At 34.1% G+C, this 19,231-nt stretch overlaps 1 protein-coding gene across 1 annotated transcript; it reads left to right on the top strand.

Moving 5' to 3' along the window:
* The first annotated feature begins 74 nt into the window (after positions 1–74).
* On the top strand, positions 75–18,752 carry LOC139698286 (protein disulfide-isomerase TMX3-like). Its single transcript, XM_071597166.1, has 12 exons — positions 75–360; positions 488–536; positions 939–978; positions 1,059–1,222; positions 1,322–1,505; positions 4,511–4,588; positions 7,036–7,102; positions 12,153–12,405; positions 13,554–13,607; positions 13,807–13,999; positions 14,830–15,034; positions 18,073–18,752. The coding sequence occupies exons 1-12, from the start codon at positions 315–317 to the stop codon at positions 18,096–18,098; spliced, it is 1,359 nt and encodes a 452-aa protein (XP_071453267.1). The 5' UTR covers positions 75–314; the 3' UTR covers positions 18,099–18,752.
* The last annotated feature ends 479 nt before the right edge of the window (positions 18,753–19,231 follow it).

Genomic DNA, 19,231 nt, shown 5'->3' with positions numbered 1-19,231 from the left:
ATAATGAAATTCGCTTCTTTGGTCTGTTTGTTTTGATAATCGATAACATAGGTAATTCGTTTAAGTTGTTATAACTTCGTTTTTTGGTATGCCGTACTGAAGCATGTGCAAACATTCGGAAGTATTATCACTTTTTAGCATATCGATCTAAAGTTTTTAGTACCTAAAAGTGCTAATCAATTTAATTATTGAACTGTCATGAAGTTTCTCCAAACACAATATTCAAGTTTACTGGTCAAAGTGGAGAGTATTTCACTTATTTTTTACATGCGAATACCCAAACGTATCTGGGTAATGTTTGAATTATATTAGAAATGGCATATGTGTGGAAGATAATTTTTGGTGTTGCTCTGTTGAATGGTTAGTGGACTTGAATATTTTAGTCGGTTACATACAAGTTTGAATACAGTTAATTCATTCTTCTTTTAAAGTTAAACATAAAATTGTACATGATTAGAAATTCATTTGTATTGCATATATCTTTCAGTTTTCACAAATGCCATTTTGGGATCAAGAGTTTTGGAGTTGAGTGACAGGTAATTATAATTATTGAACTTTTTGGTGGTAAATATTCATTCACAACATTAAAAATGATTGACCCGTGAAATTTTAATAATGAAACTGTGGGTGTAGATAAAACGGAAGGTGCAATACAATAAATGAAAATGCTGAAGTGTTTGAAATATTGAGAAGTCAAATAATTATAAGGCTTGAGTATTTTTAAGTTAAAATAAGTGATTCAAAGCTAAGACATTGTTTGTTTCCGTTGTAAAGCAGCATCAGCAATTTTTATTACAAAGATTCATAATCCTCTCCTCTTCGTTGACGTAGAACAATAACTCTCTTATCCCTCGCTGGTTAATATGTATTCTTGGTATGTGTAATTAGATTTAATTCTACCCTAGAGAATAATGAGAAACTTTTCATTTGCATTGCAGGTTTTTGGAAATCAGAAAAGATGGGCAGTGGCTTGTTATGGTAAAAGACTTTTCGTAGTTATGTGTTTCTTCATCGATTTTATATAACGTTTTCTTTCTTTCGTGGTATTTCTGTTACAGTTTTATGCGCCATGGTGTGCCCATTGTAAAAGATTGGAGCCGATTTGGGCTCACGTAGCCCAATCCTTGCATAACACCAACATTAGGGTTGGAAGAGTAGATTGCACTAGATTCACTAGTATGGCATCTGAGTTCGGTGTATCAGGATTTCCCACAATTATGTTGTAAGTGAAAAGCTTATTATTGAGAATAATATTTGTTATTGTTCATTTGTTACGTAATTCTTATTTAAATTAAATATATTCTAATGATTTTTTTCAAAGCCTTAAAGGTGAGCGGAAGTATGTTTTCAAAGCTGACCGAACAAAAGAAGAAATCGTTAACTTTGCCATACGTATGTCTGGGCCACCTGTTCAACAAATAACTCGCCCAGAGAGTATTGATAATTTGAAAGGCTCCAATCCCTTATTTTTTGTGTACGTGGGTAATCCGCATGGACCGTTATGGGTACGTAGCCACTTTAGGTAAAGTTAAATGATATTTCTTTGTAGAGCTGAATTCGATGTGCAGAAATGAATGTACTTGTGACTGATAAGGTTCATATTCACCAAAATAATTGTATGCATATTTACAGAAACACTTAATGCTAAGTAATAAAAAAGTGAATTTACCTCTTCCATTTCCTGCCTATCCTAAGACAACCAAAATAAAATTTAAGAAATCATTTCTCTAAAGGGTTTAATGCTGCAAGTGTGTCTTAAATTTCATCTCTATATGTAAGGCCTTGATACCACATAATTACCCTCGCATTTGGCTTCAAGTTTACAAGTAATCTCCATTTTACCAATCCTCAATCAAATACGATTTAAATTATAACAGTTTAATTGTCATGTATTCATTTTTATCTCCTTTATGACTACTGCTCTATGGGTTTACAAATGCTCCGCTATCATACCCAAAAAAATATTTTCCATTTCATAAAAACTGTCAGGTATTCATTGCCTCTCCGTATTTTAGTTTTTTATATTGAGTATTGCATAATTTTAGGATTGTAAATGTCCACAAAATTACAGGCATATAGAATTTAACTGGTTTGTTGCCATTTTAAAGGCAATACTAGAAAGTCCTTTGTGATGAGTATAGTATTAAAGTAACTATGTTATTTAAAAATTCAAGGGACCAACAAATTGACTATCTGGGACTACATAAAAAACCAAGTTCGACATAAATGAACTTATTATTCAAGTTTCAAATGTTTTGGTAAGAAAAGGGAGTTTCTAGGCCAGTCGAGGAAATATTGTAAAGTAGTGTGATATTTAAGGCCTTAATAAAGTAGATAATGTCGGGTTAGCGGGGTAGAGGAAGGAAGAGAAGAGGTTTTTTAGGCAGTGTGAAAACAGGCAGAAGTAAAGGAAGGAATGAAGAAGGAAATAATATGGGGCAAACAGTAGGATATTCTCATGATGCATGGATAGGAGTCTTTAGGGATCATCTAAACTGTACTAAATTAAGTAGAATACCTTAAATGAAGGAGTAGATAACTTACCTCTGTTTAGGTGTGATTATAAAAGATACAATAATAATGTTCTTAGTATTAGCCTGGTTGATTCAATTTAAAATGGCTGGTAAAGACACTATGTTATAAATTTTTTTTGATAACTTGTTCAAAGATCATTCATAAGTCCTTGAAGAAAAACCCTTGTATGGTGAGGTTAAATGTATGTTGATGGTAAGGTTAATAGGTAGAAGAGAGGTAATAGAAAAGTAAGAAGAGAAAGGGAAAGAAAGTTGAAGTAAATACAGGGTTGAGAAAGATAAGGAAGCTTGTATAATTGGGAAAAGGACAAAAGTGAGAGTAGCACTAGAGAAAATCAAGCAGGCTCAACCAAAGAAACAGATCTTACATGTATCATCAACAAAAGTAAACCAAAATATTTAGTTAATGCTAAAATATAAATGAATAATAAATTATTACAAGCCATGTCTTCATAACTGTCATATTAAGATATCAGTTACAGTCATTAGATAAAATTGAGAAGTTTTGGAAATTTCACTGAAAATCATTAATTGGTTTTACCAACTTTTCAGGTGTCAATGTTTGGATATTTTTGATTGTCATGTAGATTTTTGTAGGATTAGTAAACAGTATAATGTGACTTCAGTAATCAGATTATATATGATATTTTATGGCTTATAAGATGTATTGGCTTGTAAGAGACACCCTCATTTCAAAAGTGCAAACACCAGAAAAAAAGTTTCAATGGTCCATGCCAAAATTCAGGTAATTTTTTAAAAACAATTCCACTCCATAAGAAGATACGCTGTTTTTTTATGATTGGTTGTGATAAAATACAATTAAGTTTGCTCGACATCTTACTGGCATCTCTGTCAATATCCCAGAAGCAAGCAGCAGAACTCTACTTGTCTAAATCTTTGTCGATAAATAATTTTATTCTTATGTACGCTGTTACTGCTCTTGTTTACTGTTTTCATTTTAATTGGTGACTATCATTTGAATTCAAACTCTAATGGCTTTTGTACCTTTTTTGTCTGGAATATTTGCAATCAATATGAAGTTTTCCATACATGTCTCAAATATGACTTCTAGGAACCAATAAACATCGTAATCGTTATATCATAATTATGACATCATATTCATGCCACAAAATAGCAATGAGCTTAATAATAACTTCAATTGCAACATTCTTCAATTGAATAATAAATACATATTATTTACAAGTAAATATAATGTAGTCAAAGTAGGGAGAATTGACCATCTGCGATGAAAATAATATTCAGTATTAAACGTTAACCCATGGAGTTCAAACCTTCACATATAAGATGCGGATGATTTTTTTTAATCATCACTTTGGAAAAAAAGTTGTCATACATAAAAATGCCATCAAATATGGTACTTGAAAACCCGAACTCTGTTACCAAAGCTCTGGGCTTTTCCAATTAGCCCAGTTAAAATTAGTGGCAGTATTTTAAATGCATGATAAAATATGTACAATGCATTCCTTTTTTGCTTTATTGCAACTTTAGAAATCATGTGTGGTATCAAAGCAGAAAGAGTTGGCATCAAACTGGTTGAAATTTTTAATCCCACTAGGCAGTCAGATGTTAATTTTTTATTTTTGTTCAGTTGGTTGTATCAGCTAATTCTCATAGGTTCTTGCTCTGTAAGCATTAGTTTATTTTTGCACTACTGACTCTTCAAACGGTTAATATTGTGAGGGATGGGAAAAACCTAATGGGGAAGCCAACATCTCATTGTAATAGATCTAAAAAGCTTTTTCTAATTATTCATTACTTCAAGTTAGTTCATTTGTTTATAAATTTATTAACAGTTCAATAGATCCTAGTAAAGTATCGTTGATCATAGAAATTTTCAGATTTTGAATGAGTTTTTGTTTACTTTCTTTAAATGTGTAATTAATTATTGGTTGCATAATTGGCCATGCTCTTTGAAACTGAGGTGTGATGATGTATGTACTTTTCATCTTTCATAGGAGTCCTTTTATTCAGTAGCTGAGAAATTTCAACCCTATGGCTTTTTTTATGCAGTTTCTGAAGAGGTGGCTAGAAAGGTAAGTTTTTTGTTTGATATCAGCAACATTTCATGACATTCGAAAAAATTAGTTGCCGCTTAATTGCAATTAGTTGTATATTTAAATTAGAGGCTCATTCAGAATTTCAATATGATAATCATGCATGATAATGGCTCATCATGTGCTCTGGATGGCCTGCATTTATGACAAAAAAAAGCCCTTTTGACTCATACCCTGTAACTTTCACGGTCACAGTCTGAAGGCTGCATTCATTGCATGTCATATGTGTAAGCTGAAAATTTCTTTTTTCCTGGGCGGCTGACATGACAGCCTGCAATCACAGTATGGCCACACACCTTGAAAACCTGGAAAACTCTTTGATTTTACTGTCTCTTTAATAAGTCCTGGAAATTTCCTATAGTCTTCTGAATGTTTTTGTTATTACACTGTGTTTTAAGTTGACACTGAATGTTACTAGCCTCATCATGGAAAACACAAACTGATGAGTTTGTGAAGTGTGTCTAGGCATCAAACTTTTGCATTTCAAATTAGGAAATCTTTGATCTGGGAAATGAAAAATATATGCCTTCCGGCACCCTCGGTTTAAATCAAGTTCTTGTTTTTTTTGAATGCCAGATCTTCCTGAGAAACCATAGGCATAGGGAATGGAACCAACTCCTATACTGTGATGTGCAAATTACGCCAGTTGTTGGAGTTGCTATTGGGTGACCTCACTCATCTAACCAATCTCTGAGTTGATTACTCTGATAAAGCAATAGTAGACACGTCAAGTGTAGGTAGTGTGGCGAATATTCATTTTCCTATCATTTCTAGTCAATCATTGCACATTTTTGATGATTTCCATTATGAACCAAGAGTTGAAACATATGTTCACATTTTAATGCAGCATGTCATTTTTGTCAGCATTAACACTATCCAGAGTAATATTTTGTTTTGATCTCAAATATTAATATGATTAGGTTAGAAGTTTTTGCAAATTTGAGGCCCATATGCAGAAAATTTGTCATTTGTACTTTTGGAGATGTTTCTGAAATGCTGTTCAATCTTGCGTGCAAAGTGTTCATATTTTCTCAAATGGCATACATGATTGGGTGTGGCCTACCACTTAAATTTGTGGAACATTTTCTGGTGTCATAAGGCCAGTAAAATTACTAAAATAGGGTCGCTACTCTCACTGCCCTGATTTTACCATATGAAGCACATCTGTACAAAATTTGGAAAATGACTCATTTGGTTACTCATCAGGGCACAACTCTAATTCAAGCCCCATAAATACTATCCACTACAGGGGTCTGTGATTGGCCATGGCCAAGACTAAACATGACGGTCAACTAAACTTTATGAGGATATGGGCAATTTTTTACACAGTAGATCTGCAATGACTAATAATGCCATTCTCTCTGAGAAAATTCCTCATAAAACATTCATAATTTTTGGACAAGGTGACAGGGGAGAATATTCAATGGCAAATAATAGATGTAAGGATGATACTCATACCCCTCATCAACTTTTATTCCTGGAGAAAATTCTGCTTTAAAAAGATATGTTAATGTAAAAGCTTTTTGTTCGTATTTACATGGATGTGTGACTTCATTTGCTGTGTTTTTTTCAATATTTGGTATTATTGTTAATATAAGGCATCACAAGTTGGCAGTTTTCCAGGTGTTAACATGTAGTGGTATATTTTATATTCTGGTCCTCAATTTTACTTGTTCTCCTGAATTCTCCATTTTCATTTTTGCTTGCATCATAGCATCCTTGTAACCCTGTTAGATTAAATTTATATGCTTGATTTCCTTCAAGAGACATCAATGTAGGTCACATTAGTGTTAAGAGTGCCAAATCAAGAGTTTGGTAAAAAAAATGTGCATTTTGTATTTCTTGAACAAGGTACATTTTTTCAACTAGTTATATATTCACCTCCTACTTTATTGAATTGCAATAGAACACCATATCCAGAATTTTTCTGAGTGACCATTAAATAAATAATAAAATAATTTGTATGGTTGTGTAGCCAAATCCACAGTACATTAAAATCTCATTGAAAATCATCATGTATCCATTACATGTACATATGAGTGTATGAGAATTATTCTGAATAAAAGCATTATGTAGAAATAATACAATGTTGCATGGGTACATAATGTTATAGTGTAAAATGTAATCTCTCAATATCTGCCTTGCCTATCTCTATATTTCTCCGTTATAAATTCTATCTGAAATGATCTTCAGCTAGCTTAAGTGCCTGGTAATGTCAATTTAATTATAAGTATGATATAAATTTCTGTCTAAAGAAATTTAAATTTTTATAAAGATTTATTTTGTCAATGAGTGTATGAAAAATGGAAGTTTAGTGCATAAAGATTGACATTTATCAGTGTCTCAACTTCTTTGCAATGGATTTTCATCCTTTCGTTGAATCAGATTAAAGCAAATGGTAACAAAATCACAATTTTGTCTTATAGCATGTGAAACTGAAAAGTGCCCCTGTGGTGTTTGTTTACAAGGAAAATATGTACTTCTTTTTTGATGGTGAGTTTACATTTAATTTTTTCTCTTGGTATGTTTTGTGCTTGGTTGCATTATTATGTGAGGCATCAATCCTAGGTAACCTCTGTGTTTAAAGTAAATGTTCTCAATCAATATAATGTTCAGTGTTGGCATTAGAAAGTGGAACTTTTTGATATTCTGCTAAATGAAGACTTAAGTAGCTTGATTGAATCTGAAAAGATTAATTTCACTAGGCAATTATTGCTGACAATATGATTCTAATCTACTATGGCTGCTACTCTTTATATAGCATCCATTTGAATTTAACAAGTCAAGTGATTACCAAAAAATGGATTAAACAATTTCATGTAGTGGACAAATATTATTTTTATGAAAAGCAAATCACCTCAAGAGATTAAAGACAATCTTGATAAACATTATGATGAACCAAGTCCTTTGATTAGAATGGTTTATTAGCTGTTAAATAATGTTTGGGGTGGCCATATGAGTAAAGGTTTTTTGAACACTCTGGATGCCTTCTTGAGATCACTACTCCTGATATCATAGGTAAAAAAAACATATTTTATTGAATAATAGAATAGTAAAAGTGTTTCAGAAAACTAATGCTGGAGACCTCTAGAGTGAATGGGTACTTGCGAGGTATATTTGAAAAGTAAGGGTCATTTTCTTAAATTTATATATTGGTAGGTCAGAACAAACCTGCACACATACAGCACCATTAAATTGATTGTTTCAAAAGCCACTGAAGTTGTCATTTTGATTCAGGAGTTGTTTGCTTTTCATTGAATGCAGATAACAATGTCCACAAAAACCGTTGCTCCTGCCAGGTGCGAAGTGCCTGCTGTGGTTTGATTTTTGTGTGCAAAAGGATCATCATCTGCCCAAATTTATTGGAAATTGTGCCTAGTTTATGGACCTGTAGTAATGAGTGAAGGTAAGGTTAGACAAAAGTGTCAAGACTTTAAATGGCCACACAAATTTGAATGATGAAGAGTGGAGTAGCAAGCCATGTGGCAAAACAAGTGGACCAAGAACGGCAATCTGATTGAAGATTGGTGATTAGTTCTCTGGGTGATAAATTTTGTCTTGCTGGACCCACCACTATTTACACAGTTTATTACAGAAAAGGTCAGTTATCACTAATTGTGCACAAGATGGGTACCGATGATGCTTGTGGACTAACAAACAGAGCCAAGAATGTTGAGTGGACAACCATTTTTGGACTGCTATTGACCTGGTAGAGATGCCTCTTCCTAGCACTTGAAACTCCTTGCATTTGAAACAGTGGCTTGTTGGACAGCGGTTGGAAGCCAATGAGAAAGTCAAGACCGGCATTGTCAACTGGTTCAATTTCCCGATGGGGAACATCTAAGCTGAGAGATTAAAGAGGCTGGTGTAGCATAATGAAAAGTGCCTAGAAGAGAATGGCATCTATGTAGAAAAGTGGAGCAGGTTTGTAGGAAATTAAAGCCATAATTGAAAAACTTTTTCATATGAATATATATTTTTTATGACCATACAGACCTGAATTTTAAAAAAAACCTTGTAATATTTTGCATCAACATTTGGCCACAAGAAAGCTATTCACGAGAAGATTGCTTTGGTTGTTCATGTTTAAGTGTGCAACATGCTCCAAAGCCAGTTTACAGCTGTTTCAATGAAATCCTCAGGTTATTAGGTATTGTGTCATCAATGTGGGTACAACAAAAGGCACCACTACATGCCTGAAACCAAGGAATAGTCCAAGCAATGGTTTAACAACAGGAAGTTTGCACCAAAGAAGGTAAAGATCAATCTTTCAGCTGGGAAGGTTATGGGAACTTGTTTTATTTAAAATTACAAAGAATGATATTCATTACTTATTAAATAGGTCAACATGTTACAGGTGCATGATATGAATCATTATTTGGCTGTGAAAAATTCCAAAAATGATGCATTGGAAGTCCTTTTCAAACTTGACTCTGCACCAGCTCACTTCCTTGCAGTTTAGCCATAAAATTGATGTAGTAGCAATTCCAAATTGTTCACCTTCCCCCATACACCAAATTTTGGCTCGCTTGGACTACTACCTATTCTCCAATTTGAAGAATTGGCTGACAGGAAGGAGATTTTATTCAAATAAGTATATGATCAGATCAATATGCTTATTTTGAGAGTTGAAACAATCGCATTATTTGGAAGTGGTCAACAATCCGGAACCGTATTAAATAAAATTTTGAGGTCTAAAAGGGATTCTCTATTGAAAAAAAAAAATGATCTATCTTGAAAAATTAGCAGTTTTCATTTTATGATGGGCTTTTTCAACTAACCTTATATTTGGCATGGTAGGGGTGGAGAGAGGGAAAAAATTCAAAGGAGGCAAAAATGCGCACAGCATTTTGATTGGTGATGTAGTGTTGAGGACTTGTAATGGAGAGTAGAATTTTAGGACGGCAAGATTGGGGAGGAAAAGAAAAGGCATGAAGGGAGGCAGAAAGTATGTGGATTGAAGAAGAGTTCATTTATAGTGTAGGCTGTCACATTGTGTTGTGTTATGTGATGCTTGTAAGTGGAAGTGTTGTGGTGGTTAGTATGTTTACCCATCAAAAGTTGTGTTAAGACAAATGGTGGATGTATATGAAACAACTGTGACAACTGACGCACCAGTTATTAGTACAGTGGAAAAGTCAGTAGTGGTTAAAACCTTTGGAAATGAAAAGAAAAGGATAACAGTAATGTTATTGCTTTTGGCTGATGTGACAAAATTGAAGAAACAAAAAAAGACATTATTACCTCGTATCTTTATGCATACCCTGAAAAAGACAGGATAGCTATTTATTCAGCCCAACAATATAGTTAAAGGCTAATTGCATTGGGCAAATAACAAAAGAAAAGGTTGCAAACATAAATAATTGCAAACAAAACAATCACTTAACAATAAGTTACAATTCAATACAAAAGCATCCAAAAAAGTCGAGGAGTGAAATACAGAGTTCAGGGTATGGCGGAGTAGACAAGAAGCATGTTTGGAGAGATGAGTGTGGTGGATTGGGATGTATGAAGAAGATCAAAGTTGGGGAGGCATTTCAAAAATGGAAGATGAATGAACATTTAGCTATTGCATGGCAAGGGATGATGCAATGAAATGCATTGCACAATTCATTCAATCATGTAATGTGTGAAGGTACTGAAATGTAAAAATGGGAAAGAAGTTGGGAAACTTTTTATAGACATTGACAATTCTCATGAAAAACTTATTATAATTTTGGGAATGGCAATCAGGTGAGGTAGCGAGATCTTATATCAACAAAAGAGAAATTATGGAAGCATAAATGATGGTATCAAATTATGGTAGGGAAGGAAAGAAACTCATATGGCACTCAGGTAGTTTGTGGATTAGAGTCTGGGTTTGTGGCCCATATTTTTGTATACTAAGACTAGGGAAGCCCAGACAAAGAAAACACACTCCCAAGGTTTAATCACTACTCCACACCAGCCTCTATTCCAAGGTTGATTTTCAAGCATTCATATATGGTGTTATAACTTTTTTTATTATTTACACATTTTCTTCTCAAAGCTACATGATATTCACCGTTTCACCTGTGAAATTTTTGTTATACTCTTAGAACTTCTAAATCTGAGAATAAGAAGCCAATTAGGTGTTGTGACATACCGCTGTGCTCATCAAGAATTGGTGGTCATTACCTTTTGCCTTTGTGTGGTAATGGCAAATGCTTTGCTGTAGGTGACTTTGGAAACTTCCTCAATCATCTTTAATGGGCCCTGGATCATTTTATTTCTTCCTATTTGGATGATCTTGAGATGAAATCCTGGTAGTAGCTATTTCACCTTAGCACACATGATTAAGGACTTGGTCCATGAGGTAGAGCGCTGGGCTGCTAAGTTGAGAGCCTGAGTGATTCCCTTGGACACCCTCAGCCTCATTCAAGCCGTGTGATTTTTCATATACTAGATCTTCCTGAGAAACCACACGGGCTACACGGAAAGGAACTGGCCCCCCTACCATTATTTGTGAATTTCACATGCCATTGGTAATAGATGAGCTCTATCTTCATCCATCAAATCAACCTTCAGTTTAATTACTGTGGTTTGGTTTTATTAAACATGTACATCATTTTTTAAAGATTCTACATCAGAGCTGGTGTGTGTCCCCTGTGAAATGATGTTTGGGTAGCTCTTAGTTTCTGTGTAAACATCATACCACATGAGTAGCTGTTAATTAGGTAAAAATCATTATGTGCCTTTTTCCAGTAAACAATGACTCTGAAATTGTTGCATTGAAATGCACATTAGCGGATGACCCATTAAAAGTTACTGTTGTGGCATCTCCCGCTGTTTCTTTGGAAAAATGACTCTGGCTGCGATTTTTTCCCCTTGGGGATGAAGGTATCAAGAAAGGAAAATTGTTTTCTGTGTTACATCTGTATCTTGAATTAAATGGAGGCATTATGGGATGGTTTTTTTTAGACCCTCTTTAGCTCTTCAACAATGGGAATTTTTATTTTAAAGCTGTATTGTACAAAATTCAGGAAAGGTTTCAACCATGGTGGAATTTTCAAAATTCTCTCGATATGGTCATGAAAACTCACATGACATCATACGAAAAGCTTTATAAGGAAACTGTGCAGTCATCTGTAGGGCTATCTCTTTTACCTAAAATTGTGAAAATGAGATGGAAAACTTTAAATAAGTATATGACATCCCCACAATGAAACTTCATGAATGAAAATCCTGAAGAAGTTTACGAAAGACTTACTAAGCAATCACAGACATTTTTTTGAGCTCGGAAAACTATTTTTGTGTCCTCCAAAACTACGGATCAGAAAAACATCCCATTTCTGGCCATATTATTGACCAAATTCAAAACACAATATTCTCAAACATGATTTATAAATGTTTCTCATTTTGGCAAACCAGCACTTTTAATCCAGAAATATTTGTATTTTTTTTATCGCCATGTCAGTTGGTTCACGAGGTAAATTGGTTCTAAAATAATTTTGATATTGTTATTATTTAAATTATTGTGACCAGAGCTCATATACTTATGTTCTGCTCTTCACAATCTGCTTAGGTGATAGTTTTAGATTGAGCCGAGTTGTTAGGGGTTTGGAGGATAAATCAAGTCTCAAGGAAAATGAAGAAGACATAGAAGAGGACAACTCTTTGAATAATACCCTACATGAGTGGGTCAATAAAGAGAGATTTGAAACATTTTTGAAAGTAACCAGAGGTAACATCAATCAAGTACTCCAGACTGGAAAATACCTTGTTTTGGCTGTTCTTCAAGAAAATAAACTCCAAGATATTCCTTCAGACATGTTACAGTATGTACCTTCTTCTTCTTTTTATATTTAGAAATGCCTTTTTGTGCTACATTCATATTTTATCCTATCATGAAATTCAAAGTCACTTATTCTAACTGCAGTAATTTTCCTAATAAATATGTAGTATAGTAGTAATACTTTCCTGTGGTTGAGCCATAGGTCAGTTTCAAAGTGTATCCAGCAAATGACTCGATGAATAAAATAAGTGGGGGTACTTGACTTCCATCTTTGGGAAAGATGGCCTAAATATGCTATGAAATCCAACTATGGTGCCATAACTTGATGAGTGGTGGCCACTTATCACCTGGAGGAGGGAGTAGTAGTCCCTCATATGAATAAAGATGGAGAACTCAGTGATTGGCAGCACTAAAATCTTTGCTGACATTAAAATGGTTACTTTAACAGCTGCAACACTGTGGTGTGGAAGGCTATGACCAATTGTCATATAACTATCCAAAGGAGCAGAAGCTTAACATGTATTCCTTTCTTTTTTTATTGATTTTATTGATTTAAATAAAATAAATGAAAGAACTCCCTAGATTTAAATATTTTGGAGGTAAACTCATTCCTTATTAGGATGTCATGTGGGGACTACTTAAAAGAAGGCTTACATGAGATGTATCAACCAATATAGGATTGGGATTTAGAATATTTGGTAATGAAAATGGGATTAGATGGATAAGATGTAAGTGAAATGAAATGGCATAAACGAGGAGACTTTAAGAGTAGTAAATGTAGATTAATTCTCTCAGACTTAGTAAATAGAAATTCAGGAGTGGAGTCAATGCCATAGAAAAGTGCCAAAATGTGAGTGAAACTCTTCCTACAATATATTTTGAAGATGCAACAATTTCAGAGTGTAAAAATCATTCACCTTGACTGGGAGTCCCAGTCAAGGCGATGATTTTTACACTCTGAAATTGTTGCATTGAAATGCACATTAGCGGATGACTCCGTTAAAAGTTACTGTTGCGGCATCTCCCGCAGTTTCTTTGGAATATTTTGAAGAATTTTTGTGGTGAAGTTCCTGATGAAACCCACACACATCATAGTAGTGCAAATGTACATGCTGCCATTATTATGTTGTTTTACTGCTATGCAACTTCATGATATTATGAGCAATTGGCTTTCATTGCCTATCTTTTCAGGTTTCGTGACATGGTAGAATCTGTTATTAGAAAAAACAGGGATAGATATCATGAGTAAGTTGAATTGGTGCACTAATTTTTTTATCGAGAAGTAGTTTTCATAATCTGAACATGATGTTCACCAGTCTGATATTAGTCTAATCCTAGAGAGTCGGCAAATTAAATTCTTTTTGAATGATTTTTCCATTTCTTTATCAGTGTTATTAATGAAAAGCAATCATTCATATACTTTTTTCATTCACTTTCTCGGTAGAACATTCCAATTTGGCTGGGTTGGGAGCCCAGATTTGGCCAATTCCATTGCAATGACAGTGTTGCCTTTGCCAAATCTTTTGGTAATTAACTCAACTACAAATCATCATCACCTCCCAAGCGTGGAGGCATCATCTCTTTCTCCAGAATCACTGGCTGCCTTTTTAGATGAAATCCTCAATCACTCAGTACCGGTAAGTGTCTTATTCAATAAGTAAATATTATTCGTCTATATTAAATTTTTTTGGAAATGATATTGCTCTGCAGAAATGGTGTGGACAGCACTCTTAAAGAATTATTCCTATCAGATGTCACTATTTTATTTATTTCAAACATTTGTTTGCAAAGAAATTTTTTTATGAATTAAGTTCTTACTAGTTTGCAAAAATAAAAGCCACATTAATGGAAATATGAGGCACCAAATATATATCCATAACAAAAATAGTTGGACTTCAAATGAGGGGATCGAGATGGTGCGGGGGTAACGTACTGGCTTCCCACCCAGAGGGCCCGGGCTCAAATCCCGGCGGTGTTGAATATTTTTCAGAGGTATCTTGATCCCTACTTGAGGTGCTTTGTGGAGGACACTGAGTGAGTGCACCATCCGTTGGATGGGATGTTAAGCTGCGGAACCCTTGGTGCCTATCGTAAAGAGTAGGCTAATACCGATGCAGGGTTTCTCTTCACCCTTCATCCTTTACTGTCCATCCCTAATGGCGCAAATGACCTCAGCTGTTGGTCGCCTTCCATAAATACTACTACTACTATGAAATTTGTAGTAAAGTACTTATTTGTTTGGTGACATTTCTTTCTCACTCCATCATCAGTTCTCAAGAAGATTATGAACTTGTAATCACCAAGTCCTGCTATTGTGAATTCTACATAATTTCCACTTCAGTCCTATCCTAAACCAAAAGTGTAGCCACTTCACTGTAACTAACCTTAAATAGGGGAATATGTAAATTGTTAATCTACATTATACAATTGTTTTGAACAAAATTTGAAAATAAATGTCTCTCATTAGGCATATGGGGGAAACACTTTTCCAACTCGGCTGTATCGGACATATTTTGAAGCACGAACCTCCCTAGCTGAGATGTGGCAAGGAAATCCTGTGCTAACGGCTGTGTTGTTTGGCCTTCCGCTTGGGTTCCTCAGCCTTATTTGCTACTCTGTTTGCTGCGCCGACATAATGGATGCAAATGAAGAGGAAGAAGAAGAAGAGGATGGTAATTCTTAATTTTTTTTAAGCCTCCTATTCCAGATATAAGTGCATTTTTATTCGTTCAAACTTTTTATGTAGGATCAGTAATTAATTTGGAGATAGGCTCTTGATGAGGGTAGAAAAAGAAACTTTGCACTTCCGTGTAAAGATTTAATACTTCACGCGACCATGCTGCTGATGATGCTGCGCTTCATCATCAGGTGACATACATGAAAATGTTTTCAACTTATATAGCCCTGCTCCAAGAGGGGAGGAAGGCTCCAGTCCCCCCCCCCCCAAAGGCTCCCATTCCCCCCTCCTTAAATTCATAAAAGACTCCAAAATCTTTCTACACCAACCCCACCCCCACCAAGGCAGTTATGACCATCAACCGTCCCTTAATGAGGGTATAACCATTGCAGGACAAACACCCCCCCCTCCTCATTAAATGAAGAACACAATGTGTTTTTTCCAATGTTCTTTCAAAGAACAGTGGTAGGATACATTGTGCTCTTCAGTTAATGAAAATGAACTTCCACAAAGTTGAGACAGAAATTATCGAATACATACCCTAGTCCAGTAATAGGTTGCTGCACCAGCATTTAAATTACTCCCCCTACCTTCCTCAGAATCAGATGATGCGCAGCATCAAAACCATGGTCCTGTGAAGTATCAAATCTTTATGTGGAAGTGCCAAGTTTCTATTTCTACCTTCATCATGAAGGAATTCCACAAAGTTAAGCCTGAAACTGTTATGTTTATAGGCTCTGGAGACAGAAAATAATTTTGAACTCATCACACTCCAGTAATTTCCTGAGTAAAATTCCTGCCACCGTAACTACTAATCACATTTTTATGACCTACCCTATGATATCTATGTTTACTGCAGGTAATAGAATTATATAAGTCACATTGTTATAATAATGTCTTAATTTTTGATTAGAAAAATGAAAAGCCTGATTTATGTACTGAGTGCAAATTTTAACTAGAATATCAGTATAATGACTAATGCATATGGTAAATTATTACTCCCTGATTTAAGCGTAAGTAAATTGTTGATGGTGAGACCAACACATCACAACTACAGGAGTCGTTTAATACTATTACTGGTTCAATCCGAAAGTAAAAATATAAATCCAAAAATTGCATAATTATATAATGATCAAGCACACATTTTTCAACTGCCATTTTTATTGGTCTGCCTATTCATGCGTTCTGGGTGTGCATGCTTTTCATGCATGGCTTATTTGTTTTCCATGGGACTTAACTAATGAAATAAAAAACAGGGAGAGGGTAGAGCTATGACCTAGTTATCTTGAACATTGCCTTAATGAAAGGAGACAAATATTCTCCAGTAAAGACCTATGCATAGCGCCAAAGTTGAAGGCTACTCAGTGAACTGGATTGAGTCCTATCCTCAGACTATCAGTGGAACACTTTAGTTCTAGCCAATGGCACAGCATGTACTTAGTATCAGACAATTACAGTCCAAGACTGACCACGAAAAATGTTAAATATGTGTTGCTATAATGCAATACAATAGGACAGCATACTTGTAAGCTCAAAAATCATAACATTGATCAATAAATTATTATTAATAGTTTCCTAGTTGGTTGCCTTATAGTTATTACATCAAATAACTTTGTTGCTGGCTGGCTTTGGCTGATTAAAGACTATAAAATTATAATCCTTAACAGTGAGAACTTGATTTAATGAGTGATTTTTTTAGGAATTGTAAGCTCTCATCATATCAAAATTCTACTACATAATACATTCTAAACCACATCCTATGATTTGTATCCATAAATATTGGAAATGTCGGCAGGATAATTATGTTATTAGCTTTATTATCATTTGGTAATTTATTTAACAGATTTATTCTTTGGTTGAGGTGAGGAATCATTAAACTGGTCTGTAATTAAATTACAGTGGGAACCAGAAAAGTACATGCATAGTATAATTATATAGCCATGGAAATACAAAAGTGTTTGGTTTCTCACTCTATAGCTTGCACGTTAGTTACAGAAATCAGGAGAAATTTTAGTTGCATAATAATGTGAGTTTCAATTCACCATGAATGAAGTTTTACCAGAGAGTAAATAAATGCACTTGTAGTATGGTGAAGATGTTAAATAGTCTGTCCCAGTCCATTAAGTTAATTCATCACATTTGCAAGGTGGTTTCTGTGATCTTATCTGTGAGAACTAGGCTGCGATTAATATGGCAGATGATGTTGCCCCGCCCATTCTTGAACTTGACACATTTGAGAAATTTTTGTAATGAATGGGAATGGTGGCAGCAGACTATTGACAGTCACCTGATATGAGAGCAGTGACTATCATGATTTTGTACTTATGAGTACATCCTTGTATAGTAAATTATTTGAGAAAATGTGTCAGGTGTATCCTTACTTGGTAGTTTTATCAAAATATCTGGCAATGAAGAAAAAGCTAAAACTGAATTGTTCTTAAACAAAAGACAAAGCATTAACTTGAATTCAAAATGAAGCGCTCTTATAAATATATATGTGACATACTATGAATTTTGGTCTTTCTTGAAAATTTGCCTTAGATTTAGAGATATGTACATAGTAGAGAATGAAGTTGACACTAGTCTGAGAAACCTTCCTTGGTATCAGAAAGAATCACTTGTCATTCAATGCTGATGCAAGTTTTCTTGTTATAAGAGTAATGTTTTCATTTCATAATTCTCTAAGTATTAAATTAACTCTAGTATTATAAGTGTCAATTATGATTAGTAAACAGTGCCACTCTAGGCTTCATTTATTTTTTTATGGAATCCAGTATCTTACATATATTCCGGAAAAAGGTTGTATAAATGAGAAAAAAAATACTTTAAAGTCAATAACTCAGTACACAGCATGAAAATGCATTTAAATCTTATTGGAAACAGTTTTTACCCAAAAAAAATGTCTTCTTTTAAATAGGAATAATGTGACTACTTTGCCTCTACATAACTTTCATGATCTGGTGATCATTAAATTTATTATTTTAGTTTTGAGTTTTTTTGTTGCACTAATATTATTAAAAAATTCCATTTCAGATGGATCACATGAGAAGAGAGAGTGATTTGGGGTATAGCTGTTGTCTTTTATCATGCATCTACATTCATAATGAACTTTCATTGTAAAATTAAATAAAGTTGTTTAAACGAATTGATAAAATTTGATAAACCATTGCATATTTTGTGTTAAAATGTCTAGTACTGTGTAAATAATTCACCTCAGTCATTTAGAAGTTCTACAAATGTTTAATATTATAAAAAGGTTACATTTTATGTTTATGATCTGAGTGTGAATGGTGTAAAGTTGTATTAAATTTTAGATCTGTACTTTTAAATTTCAAAGCTGAATTGAACTAAGTTCTGAGCTTTAATTTCTAGTCAATCATGTTCATACATGTACTTAAATGTATGATTTTACAAATTAACCCAGAGGTAAGTAACCCGTTTGCATAGGCGTGTATGTTGTTGATTGATATTTAAAGATATACTTGAAATAATATGAACATTTTTGCATTTCATGAATAAAATGAATAATGCAGCAGTTGATTTAAATGTTACTTTCATTTATGTTTCTTGTTCATTTCAAATATAATGTTTAATTAACTTGAATGTGGATGTATATTCAAGTTCTTTCATGCCAAAAAGTGGTTTCTTCAATACCTGAGATCAGTGCCTACTTTGTGAAATTTTGCATGCATTAAAGCATTCATATACAGTTAGATGTGGTATTTACTTTGATTCGATGTTATTTATATTCCTAACCAAAAATACCTTATTATCATAAAGTGCATGATCATTACAGGATGTCTGCCTGGGAAACTCAGGGAATATTGCTCATCTGGAAAACTCAGGGAGTTGGCAGATGTTCTGGAAAAATTGTTAATTCACATTTTAGGTAGGAAAGTTCCCTGCCTGTCATTTTGAGATGTGTTCACAAGATGCTACTAATTTGCACCTAGATGTCTTTGTTTTTCTTAACAGCCCTTGTCCTTTGAGAGATGCAAAATTGAAGTGGTGTTTCAATGCTTCACATGAAAATAATGGCAAAAAAATTTTGTTCTTTGAATATTTTTATTTTATGTTCAATTTTACTGTGATACCTGTATATTTGTGATTTTCATTGCTTGGAGGAAATGTTTCATTTTGTTCCTCAGTCATCTAGTTGTCAATAAGTGATGTTCTTGTGCTTGTGAGTGAT

This window comes from Hetaerina americana, unplaced genomic scaffold (genome assembly GCF_022747635.1).
Source record: "Hetaerina americana unplaced genomic scaffold, ioHetAmer1.1.p SCAF_81, whole genome shotgun sequence".
NCBI classification, from domain to species: Eukaryota; Metazoa; Arthropoda; class Insecta; order Odonata; family Calopterygidae; genus Hetaerina; species Hetaerina americana.
The sequence above is the reverse complement of the archived record's forward strand: the minus strand, read 5'-3'. Positions and strand labels throughout refer to the sequence as shown.

Excerpts from the sequence above, each read along its gene's own strand:
- LOC139698286 (XM_071597166.1), top strand. The coding sequence starts at position 315 with ATGGCATATGTGTGGAAGATAATTTTTGGTGTTGCTCTGTTGAATG. Across the intron at positions 361-487 it reads TGGTGTTGCTCTGTTGAATG|TTTTCACAAATGCCATTTTG; the intron begins GTTAGTGGACTT and ends TATATCTTTCAG. Across the intron at positions 14,000-14,829 it reads TCCTCAATCACTCAGTACCG|GCATATGGGGGAAACACTTT; the intron begins GTAAGTGTCTTA and ends GTCTCTCATTAG.